Source organism: Phocoena sinus, chromosome 2 (genome assembly GCF_008692025.1).
Source record: "Phocoena sinus isolate mPhoSin1 chromosome 2, mPhoSin1.pri, whole genome shotgun sequence".
Taxonomy (NCBI): domain Eukaryota; kingdom Metazoa; phylum Chordata; class Mammalia; order Artiodactyla; family Phocoenidae; genus Phocoena; species Phocoena sinus.
In genome coordinates this window covers 95475685-95487737 of record NC_045764.1, presented here as the reverse complement: position 1 = coordinate 95487737, position 12053 = coordinate 95475685, and the positions used below count along the sequence as shown (strand labels likewise).

The following is a 12053-nucleotide window of genomic DNA, read 5'->3' as shown; positions in this document are numbered from 1 at the left end:
ATACTAGCAAACAGAATCCAAAAGCACATTAAAAGGATCATACACCATGATCAAGTGGGGTTTATTCCAGGAATGCAAGGATTCTTCAATATACGCAAATCAATCAGCGTGATACACCATATTAACAAATTGAAGGAGAAAAGCCATATGATCATCTCAATAGATACAGAGAAAGCTTTCGACAAAATTCAACACCCATTTATGATAAAAACCCTCCAGAAAGTAGGCATAGAGGGAACTTTCCTCAACATAATAAAGGCCATATATGACAAACCCACAGCCCAATATCGTCCTCAATGGTGAAAAACTGAAAGCATTTCCACTAAGATCAGGAACAAGACAAGGTTGCCCACTCTCAGCAATCTTATTCAACATAGTTTTGGAAGTTTTAGCCACAGCAATCAGAGAAGAAAAGGAAATAAAAGGAATCCAAATCGGAAAAGAAGTAAAGCTGTCACTGTTTGCAGATGACGATACTATACATAGAGAATCCTAAAGATGCTACCAGAAAACTACTAGAGCTAATCAATGAATTTGGTAAAGTAGCAGGATACAAAATTAATGCACAGAAACCTCTGGCATTCCTATACACTAATGATGAAATATCTGAAAGTGAAATCAAGAAAACACTCCCATTTACTATTGCAACAAAAATAATAAAATATCTAGGAATAAACCTACCTAAGGAGACAAAAGACCTGTATGCAGAAAAATATAAGACACTGATGAAAGAAATTAAAGATGATATAAATAGATGGAGAGATATACCATGTTCTTGAATTGGAAGAATCAACATTGTGAAAATGACTCTACTACCCAAAGCAATCTACAGATTCAATGCAATCCCTATCAAACTACCACTGGCATTTTTCACAGAACTAGAACAAAAAAGTTCACAATTTGTATGGAAACACAAAAGACCCCGAATAGCCAAAGCAATCTTGAGAACGAAAAACAGAGCTGGAGGAATCAGGCTCCCTGACTTCAGACTATACTACAAAGCTACAGTAATCAAGACAGTATGGTACTGGTACAAAAACAGAAATATAGATCAATGGAAAAGGACAGAAAGCCCAGAGATAAACCCACGCACATATGGTCACCTTACCTTTGAAAAAGGAGGCAGCAATGTACAGTGGAGAAAGGACAGCCTCTTCGATAAATGGTGCTGGGAAAACTGGACAGGTACATGTAAAAGTATGAGATTAGATCACTCCCTAACACCATACACAAAAATAAGCTCCAAATGGATTAAAGACCTAAATGTATGGCCAGAAACTATCAAACTCTTAGAGGAAAACATAGGCAGAACACTCTATGACATAAATCACAGCAAGATCCTTTTTGACCCACCTCCTAGAGAAATGGAAATAAAAACAAAAATAAACAAATGGGACCTAATGAAAATTAAAAGCTTTTGCACAGCAAAGGAAACCATAAACAAGACCAAAAGACAACCCTCAGAATGGGAGAAAATATTTGCAAATGAAGCAACTGACAAAGGATTAATCTCCAAAATTTACAAGCAGCTCATGCAGCTCAATAACAAAAAAACAAACAGCCCAATCCAAAAATGGGCAGAAGACCTAAATAGACATTTCTCCAAAGAAGATATACAGACTGCCAACAAACACATTAAAGAATGCTCAACATCATTAATCATTAGAGAAATGCAAATCAAAACTACAATGAGATATCATCTCACAGCAGTTAGAATGGCCATCATCAAAAAATCTAGAAACAATAAGTGCTGGAGAGGGTGTGGAGCAAAGGGAACCCTCTTACACTGTTGGTGGGAATGTAACCTGATACAGCCACTATGGAGAACAGTATGGAGATTCCTTAAAAAAGTAAATATAGAACTACCATATGACCCGGCAATCCCACTACTGGGCATATACCCTGAGAAAACCATAATTCAAAAAGAGTCATGTACCAAAATGTTCACTGCAGCTCTATTTACAATAGCCCGGAGATGGAAACAACCTAAGTGTCCATCATCGGATGAATAGATAAAGAAGATGTGGCACATATATACAATGGAATATTACTCAGCCATAAAAGAAACGAAATTGAGCTATTTGTAATGAGGTGGATGGACCTAGTGTCTGTCATACAGAGCGAAGTAAGTCAGAAAGAGAAAGACAAATACCGTATACTAACACATATAAATGGAATTTAAGAAAAACAAATGTCACGAAGAACCTAGGGGTAAGACAGGAATAAAGACACAGACCTACTAGAGAATGGACTTGAGGATATGGGGAGCGGGAAGGGTAAGCTGTGACAAAGCGAGAGAGTGGCATGGACATATATACACTACCAAACGTAAAATAGATAGCTAGTGGCAAGCAGCCGCATAGCACAGGGAGATCAGCGCCGTGCTTTGTGACCACCTAGAGGCGTGGGATAGGGAGGGTGGGAGGGAGGGAGACGCAAGAGGGAAGAGATATGGGAACACATGTGTATGTATAACTGATTCACTTTGTTATAAAGCAGCAACTAACACACCACTGTAAAGCAATTATACTCCAATGAAGATGTTAAAAAAAAAAAAAGTAAGACCTGAAACCATAAAACGTATAGAAGAAAACATAGGTATATGATCCTAAAAAGAAAACATAGGTATATGATCTTTGACATCAGTCTTCATAACATTGTTTTTGGATAGGTCCCCTCAGGCAAGGGAAACAAAAGCAAAAATAAACAAATGGGACTAGGGCTTCCCTGATAGCACAGTGGTTAAGAATTCTCTTGCCGGTGCAGGGGACACAGATTCGAGCCCTGGGCTGGGAAGATCCCACATGCTGCAGAGCAACTAAGCCTGTGCGCCACAACTACTGAGCCTGCACTCTAGAGCCCATAAGCCACAACTACTGAGCCCGCATGCCACAACTACTGAAGTCTGCGCACCTAGAGCCCATGCTCCGCAACAAGAGAAGCCACTGTAATAAGAAGCCTGCACACTGCAACGAAGAGTAGTCCCTGCTCGCTGCAACTAGAGAAAGCCCGTGCACAGCAACGAAGACCCAACACAGCCAAAAATAAATAAATAAATTTATTTAAAAAAAAACCAAATGGGACTATATCAAACTAAAGCTTTCGCACAGTGAAGGAAAAGAAACCACCAACAAAATGAAAAGGCCACCTACTAAATGGTGAAGATATTTGCAAGTGATATATCCAATAAGGGGTTAATATCCAAAACATACAGAGAACTCATACAACTCAACATCAAAAAACCAACCTGATTAAAAAACTGGCAGAGGATCTGCATATACATTTTCCCCAAGGAAGACAAATGGCCAAAAGCCACATGAGAAGATGCTCAACATTACTAATCATCAGGAAAATGCAAATCAAAACCACAACGAGGTGTCATCTCACACTTGTTAGAATGGCTGTTACCAAAAAGACAACAAATGACAAATGTTGGTGAAGATGTGGAGAAACAGAATCCTTGCACACTGTTGCTGGGAACATAAATTGGTGCAGCCACTATGGAAAGCAGTATGGAGGTTCCTCAAAAAATTAAAAATAGAACTACCATATGGTCCAGAATTTCCACTCCTGTGTATTTATCTGAAGAAAACAAAAACATTAATTAGGAGAGGTATATGCAGCCATGTGTTCAATGCATTATTCACAATAGCTAAGACATGGAAGCAACCTAAGTGTCCATCAAGAGATGAAAGTATAAAGAAGATATGGTACGTACACACACACACACACACACACACACACACACACACACACACACACTGGAATATTACTCAGCCATAAAAAAGAATGAAATCTTGCCATTTGAGACAACATGGATAGACTCAGAGGGTACATGCTAAGTGAAATAAGTCAGATAGAGAAAGACAAATACTGTATGATTTATATGTGGAATGTGGAAAAACAAATGCACAAACATAACAAAACAGAGTTATAGGTACAGAGAACAAACAGGTGTTTGCCAGAGGGGAGGGAAGTAGGGGGAAGAAAGAAATAAGTGAGGAAGATTAAGAGGTACAAACTTCCATTTGCAAAATAAATGAGACATGGGTAAGAAATGCACCGTATGGGGAATACAGTTAATAACTATGTAATATCTTTGTAGGGTGACATATCCGTAACTAGACTTATTGTGGTAACCAGTTTGACATGTATAGACATATCAAATCACTGTTACGTAACAGAAACTAACATAGTGTTGTAGGTCAATTATACTTCAAAAACGGACAAAGAAACAACAAACATAGAAAAATAGATCAGATCTGTGGTTACCAGAGGCAGGGGATGGGAAAAAGGGGGATTGTATGAAGGCAGTCAAAAGATACAAACTTATAAGATGAATAAGTACAAGGGATGTAATGTACAACATGATAAAAATATAATGAACACTGCTCGACGTTATACATGAAAGTTGCTAAGAGGGAAAATTCTAAGTTCTCATCACAAGAGAAGAAATTTAAATTTCTTTAATTTTGTATCTTTATGAGATGATAGATGTTCACTAAACTTATCATGAATCACGCTTCACACCTTAAACTTACACAGTATTTTATGTCGGTTATATCTCAATAAAACTGGAAGAAATAAAATTCATAATTATAGTTTAAAACCATTATTCCAATTAACCAAACATTTTTCAAGGTTCCTTAAAAGTGCCCGGTGGGACATTCTAGACTTATAGGAAGAACAGTAAGATTTGCAAGCTAAACTTGAACCCCTAAAGAAAAACTATGGCTGTGGAATTTGTACATTTCATAAAATGACTTTAACTTAAAAAACCTAAATTTTGATAGATTTACTGTTATAAAATCTGTCCCTGAGAGCACCAAAATCAAACAGAAACACAAAACACACACACACACACACACACACACACACACACACACACACACACACACACACACCAAGAACAAAGGTAATCCAAAAAATAAGCCCAGGCAACTGGCAAATTTCATGAAGTGAATGGCTCCAATGCTTGCCTTTCTTTGGACATAAGAGGGAGGAGTGAGAATGACATTTTACATTTCTTTATACCACATGGGTAAGAAAATGCATCCCTTCGGTGCAAAGAGATTCAAGCATAAGGCACATTCTAGATAAATACATCTTAGAGTTTATATTTTTATTATTTGATCTAGTTGTTGAAAGATTTAACTTCTTCCTCATTAATGAGGAAGGCACACACACACAAAAAAAACCCACTTTTCTCAAGACAACTGGGTGGACATAAGAATCAACATGGTGCCTTTCATCGTGGAGTTTATCTTCCTTCTGTTTGCTCCCTACCCTTCTCTTCACACGTCCGTTCCCCAGTGCACACTGCCAGGTGCCATCCAGGAGGGCAGAGCCTCCCAAGGTCGCAGAGCCCTGGTGCCACAGCGGAGGCAGCCTCGAGCAAGGCAGGCACTGCTTTCTCACGTGAGGAGATGAAGCAAACAGCAGCACACGCAGGCCAGTAATCAGGGGCTCAGGCATCTGCTGACCTGGGGTAATCGTCATTGTTTGCTGCAAGCTTCAGGCTCCACGTCCTCATAGGCAGTGCTGTGGCCATGAAGTACCAGGGCAGTTCTGGCTGTACCTCTCAGGCATCTGAACTATTCAAAGCATGTTGTTAAATTTTTTCTCTCTCTCTCTTTTAACAATGGAAAAACAGGAAACAAAAGGAAGCCATCCGAGCTTCTTTAACTGACAGGTAAAAGGAGCCACTCCAGTCTGGTATGTTGAGACGTCCACCGTGGAGGGGAAAGGGTTTCTGAGAGAGCTGAGGATAGAGCAGGAGGGGCACACTGGGCCAGCCTGTGGAGGGCCATTTCCTGGCAACCAAGAATCTGCCATTACCCTCTATTTGCAGAGGCTCTGGAGCATGGCCTGCCTGATTCGCTTCTCAGGAAAGTAACTGCAGAGGTGGATAAACGAGGGAGAGGGTGGCTGTGAAGATGAGAAGCCCAGGATGGGACAGAGGCTGGGGAGAGAGACCGTGAGGGCCCAAACGAAGGCAGAGACATGGGAATGGAGAGAAAAGAGTCACTTCTGATGCAGGAACCCTGAGATTGGGTGACGGACTCTGTAGGTGAAAGGCAGGGAGGACTGTGAGTGCTTTGATGTTGCCGCTTTAAGACCATCGGATGGGCAGCAATAACATGAACTGAAACTGAAAATACAGGTATCAAAGGAAAACTCGTAGTAGTAGTAGTTGAGGTGGTGAGTTAATGAGTTAAGTTTTAAGCATATTAGATTGCAGTGTCTGCAGGATAAAGTGGTACAAACGTTAAAAAAAAAATGGTTTGGGTTAGAGAAATATGGACTTGAAAGACCTCAGAGGAATGGTGGTGGAAATCCTGGTGGGAAATCACCCAGGGGAAGTGCAGTGAGAAGAAACCAGGATGTTATCCCCATCTCGAGGAGGTACGCAAAGAAGAGGTTGGATGGAGAGGTGGAGGAGGGCAGCCCAGGAGGAGGGAGAGCCGGGAAGGTGCAGTTCCCAGGGCCCTGGAGGGAGTCTGGAGAGGCAGGGGGTGTCAACAAGGCCTCTACACGGACATCGCTGTAAACAAGGGTGGAAACAAAAGCCACCAGGCTTGGCAGCTAGGAGGTCACTGGTGACATCAGAGGAAAGTCTGAGTACAGGGGTGGAGCCCACAGTCGGGTTAAGGACTGAGTGGGAGTTGAGCGATGGGAGAGAGTGAGTGCGGACTATTTTAAGAAGTCTGTGCATCACATTTCTAACCCTATCAATGGAATGAAGGGGAGTCAGGGTTGAGAGTTTATTTTTAGGTTGGGGAGACTTGAATGTGTTTTAGGCTGAGAGGCAGGTGCCCCTGAAGAGGCAGGGTTTAGAAGGACAGGAGAGAGGGGAGATAACTGATAGAGAAAGATTCTGTGAGAGTGGGAGGGAGGATGGGGAGGAAGAGAGCTCTGCTGTCACCGTGGGGGCAGGTACCCGGCGGGGCACCAAGACAGGTGCCCCAGGTACAGCTCAGCCCTTAGAGCAACAAAATTTTTTCAGCGAGGAGTATTTAATCACTGACATTGTTTAGAATTGCTGGTACGTGGAGTTAATAAAAAGTAGACCAACTCTGAGTCTGTTTTATTACGGTTTTCAAATTCTCTGCAGACCAGACATCCAATTATTACCTGCACCTCTCATCACGTGGACCCCTCCCAAGGTTGCACCCTTGGAATGCCACTGAAAACACCTCCTCTGAGATGAGAGGTAAAGGTTTATGAGTCACTTTAGAGAAGAGATTCAGTCTTTTTACGTTTTTTTCTGTGTGCCATGAGATGAAAAGGGATGGCTGAGGAGAGTGGTAAAGGATTAGAACAGCTACAAAGCATGACTCAGTGCCAGGGACCTGGGCTTCAAGGTGCTAAACAGTCTCAGCCCACCTACAGCCCACAGTGTCATCAGTCATCAGGGAGAGGGAGAAGGCAGCCGTTTTCTCCACCCAACTCCATTCACACCCCCAAAAGAAGGTTAGAATCTGGTAGGGTTTGCTTGGCACGTAGCCAGTGCCTCTGCCTTAGCAAAAAGGCACCAGCAGACTCTCCAGATGCTCCGGCATCAGAAAGCGCTCTTCAGAACCTGAGGAAGGCTGAAGAATTGGACAGGAAAGCCACAATGCAGTTTATCACTTGAGTCATGCTTGCACCCTTGTCATTTTGCATGGGATAAATATGAATTTTGATTAATCTACAGGAAAACTATTTTTCACTAGCAAGAACAAAGAAGACTGTGTTTGCATGTTGATTTCTTTGGCCTCTTCCCAGAGCAATCAGCATCAATAACATTGCCTCGCCCAACAGAAGATACACATACATACGTATGCATACACACACACACGCACACAGACACGCACACCGTTCCATGAAAGGACGTATGAACCCATTAACCACTCAGGGTTATGCCAAACCAACCAAAGTGAAAGCATCCTTCAAATTTCAAGACACTGCTGAACGAATCCCATTTGGGGACCGCCAGGCACTGTGCTAAAGGATATAGAGTGATAACTTTTTGGAGCAGTTCAGCAGAGGAAATGAGAATTCGGTGCATGGTCAGCATGACTTGCAACAGTTGGTTACTTCGACACAGGTTTCCGTCTGCATCTGAAAACATAAAGAGCAGCTTCTGAGCGAGGCCCCAGAGAGGAATTAGTTACCTGGTGGGACACCTGCCAGCCCCCCATCACTCCCGGTGGAAGGCCCAGAGGGCGGGCTCTGCAGGCCCAGCGCCCTGCCCCCACTGACTCTGACACCACACATCCATCCCTCCGTTCTTTGCTTTTCTTTATCCTCCAGCTGCATCCTCCCCAACCCCAAGTGTCCATTTTGAGGCTCTTTAACGACGCTGCCAGAAAGGTGGTAGAATCGTGGGGAAAGGATCACATTTGCACCGGTACATGCGAGTCTCTGTTGAAAGCAGAAGCAGATCCAGGCTTTGTGATGCCTAAAAGGCATATAACGGGTGAAGGAGGAAGTCCTTTCTGGGGTCAGAGGGAAAAAAGTTATAGTTTTACCAGATTACAGTTAAAATACCTTATTCTTGCAAGTTTTACAAAAACATATGACCATATGAATACATTTCTAGGGCTGCCCCATGGCCTTGGAAGTGGGCTCATGCAAACGAGGGGCCCTGAAATGTAAGCTTCCCTAGTTTTACGGGCAGTGCGCTCTGGATGGGAATGAAGGAGGAAGACTATGGGCAAACATGACTTTTGGAGATTATGGGTGGGTTACAAGTACCCATGATGATTTGTATCAAAGATCATGGTTAGCTCCTTACTTGGGTTTTGCAAATCCTGCTGGTACCACATAACAAGATGCATTCCATACAATGGCATTGGGTGCAAAGATTCCCCCTGGAGTGGTTTTCAAAATCTTTTAACATTTACGGCATGAAGTGTTAGGGGCTGTGCTGGTTATTCACTGCAGATCCAGTCTCTGTCCTTCACCATGGACTGCATCACCAGGCTCCTTGCTAGCCAGCTTCCAGTTGGGTTCAGCCATTGGGATGCATCGGCAAGAGATGGGAGGAGAGAGAAGTAGGTATTTCTTTCTCCTTCCCTCTCTGCTTGGCACTACTTGCCTGTAGCTACAGGTCTCTTCAATGAGTGATCACGCTGCTTGGTCCCTCTTTGAGGGCTCTAGCTCTCACTGGGATCTAATACTATAGACTAATCTCCCTTTTGACCCTTTGCTCCTGAGGGTGGTAACGACTTCTGGCTGTTGATAGTCTCTGGGTGCAGCATCTCTTAATTCCACTCTCATCTCTGTAAGTAGGCCCCCATCATTAAAGTGTCTTCACTTAAACAAACCATGTGAATTCTGTTCCCTGCTGGGAACTTGAATGATTCAGGGGAGAATATCTAATGAAAGAATATACATGGATTCTTTGATCATTTGCTAGCTCTTTAAAGCACATTACACAAGAGGGGTTATCATTTTCATTCTTTCCAAGTAGACCAAATGGTAAATGAAGGACACAGTGCATTTGGGCTCAGGATTCAGAAGTTCTGGCTCACTCGCAAATGATGAGTTAAAGTCATAGCTCATTGAGAAAATATAAGCAAACGCGACAAGATCGCTCACCTTCCCACCGCCAAATCCACCAATTTACCCGCATTCTATTACTCTTACTGCCTGCCTTCCTCTATTACCATGGAAGGCACTTCACAGGTCAATGCTTCCACTGAGCTCTGGGTCTGCTTTTTCTCAAGGACACTGACACTCTCTTTGTCCACGTTCTCTCCTCCAGTATCAACTTTCCTCTTTCTCTCACCTGGTTTACTTCCACTGGCATTGAAGCACACCCCAGAATCTCCTATTTAAAACGAAATGAAATAAAACAAAACCTGAAACTCTAGGCACCTCTCCATTCTGTTCCCCTTTTCAGCAAAACCTCAGTCATCAATTTCTCATCTCCCATTCCCTTTCATCCATACCATTTTTGACTCCTACCTCTCTTTCTTTTGTTGTCTTTTTGCGGTACGCAGGCCTCTCACTGTTGTGGCCTCTCCCGTTGCGGAGCACAGGCTCCAGACACGCAGGCTCAGAGGCCATGGCTCACGGGCCCAGCCGCTCCGTGGCATGTGGAATCTTCCCGGACCAGGGCACGAACCCGTGTCCCCTGCGTCGGCAGGAGGACTCTCAACCACTGTGCCACCAGGGAAGCCCTCTCCTACCTCTCTTATTCCACAAAATCTTTTATTTTCAAGGTCTCCAATCTTTTATTTTCAAGGTCCACATTGCCAAATCCAAGGGTTCATGCCTCTGTCCTCATCTTACTTTATGACTTGAGTTGCATTCAACCCAACCCAACCCAAGCTGACAACTCTCTCCTCCTTCCTGGAGCATTTTCTTCGCTTGGCTTCCACAACATCACACTCTCTCAGCTTCCCTCTCCAGCTCTTGTTCTGTCTCCTCTTCGTTTGCTGAGCTTTTAAATGTTGCTGTGCTCTGTGGCTTAGTCCTCCCACTTCTTTTTTTTTCTAACAATTTTTAGAGTCTAAAACTTTTTAAGTTTTAAATTAAAAAAATTTAACTTCTTTCTTCTAGGTAGGGGAATTCATCTAGTCGTTTGGCGAAAATACCATTGATATGCTCATGACTGCCCAACAGACATCTTCAGCCCTGAGTACCGAATTCTTACATCCCACATCCTACTTGGCGAATCCACATAGATGTGTAATTTCTGACTTAACTCATACAAACAAAATTCATGACCTCTCCGTCCCCTAATTCACTTCTCCTCCATTTTTCCTCATCTCAGGAAATGGTACCACCAGCCATCCTCTCAGTTACCCAAACAAAAAACCTAGTGGTCATCCTTCATTTCTCATTTTTCCTCGCATCCAATACATTAGCAAGTCTTGATTCTACTTTCAAAATATGCCTCAAACCTCTCCATGTTTCCCCATCCTTGCCATCATGCTGTGTAGCCATTACCACGATGACCTAATTGACCCCCCTGTTTTCACTCTTATCCACTTACCCACAAACTGCTCTTCACACAGCAGCCAGGAGTGAGCTCCTAAAACCCATAAATCAGGTCATGTGCTTAATACGCTTCAATGGGTTCCATTATACTTGTAATAACACATGGACTCCTTGCTACAGCCAACAGAGCTCTACATGTTCTGGCCCCTGTTAGCCTCCCGCTTCATTTCATACCATATTACTCCTCTCTATACCACTGTTTATACCTCGAACGCTCCAAGCTTATTCCTACTTTGCATTTGTTATTTCCGTCAGTGTGGCCTTTCTTCCCTTGGCCCATTCATGTCATTTATGTCTCAGTTTCAAGGTCACATCCTCAGAAAGGTCTTCCTTAAACTACTTAAGGTAGCCATGGTCCTGCCTGAGTTTCTTCACAATACTTACCAGTGATCTGAAGTTCTCTTTTTTTATTTGATTTTTATTTTCTGAGTCTCTGCTAGAATATAAGCTTCATGAGACCTGACCTTGTCTGTTTTTTCCACAACCATATCTCTAGGGTCTACAACAGTGCTGATACATGACAGTTACTCATTAAACACTTCTTGAGTAAATGAGTGAACTACACCAAATAGGAGACCCCTTAACTTTTCATGTATCTTTGGATATGGAGTTTGCTTTTTTCATTAGCTATTTCATTAATGATATATAATATATACACATTTTCTTCTTGGCCACAGTTTATAAAAGAAACAAAGTTACAATTTGATAAATCATTTTTAAGAAGTATTCATCTAGCCTGTTATAGTTTTATAAATCGTTCATTACTTATTCTAAGCTTACACTCTGGTGAGGTGGGGTAAGTACTGCTATCTGTTTTTCTGGCCCACATAATTTCTGTAATATTTATCTCCTGCCACAAAAATTCTGCATAACAAAACACCCCAAAATTCAGTGCCTGAAAACAGTAATCTTTTTTTTTTTTCCTCAAGAGTCTGTAAGTTGGCTAGGGGTTGGCTGATATAGGCTGGGCTTTGCTAGGGCTCCTATCCTATATGCCCCCCCCCCCCAACTTCCCTGGACCAGTGGGCTAGCCAGGGTATGCTCTTCTCATGGTGATGGCA

General features: G+C 42.6%; 1 protein-coding gene across 4 annotated transcripts in view; it reads right to left on the bottom strand.

Annotated features, from left to right (window-relative positions):
* Positions 1-12053, bottom strand: part of RASGRP1 (RAS guanyl releasing protein 1) — an 87076-nt gene that overhangs the window by 39162 nt on the left and 35861 nt on the right. For 2 of the 4 annotated variants that reach the window (XM_032623960.1, XM_032623962.1), the window contains exon 3: positions 7998-8103. In XM_032623960.1, coding sequence (XP_032479851.1) covers positions 7998-8103 — 106 coding nt within the window. Of the gene's footprint in view, positions 1-5286; positions 5444-7997; positions 8104-9775; positions 9818-12053 lie in introns of those variants that run through there. The other 2 variants (XM_032623961.1, XM_032623963.1) reach the window with 2 other exon arrangements.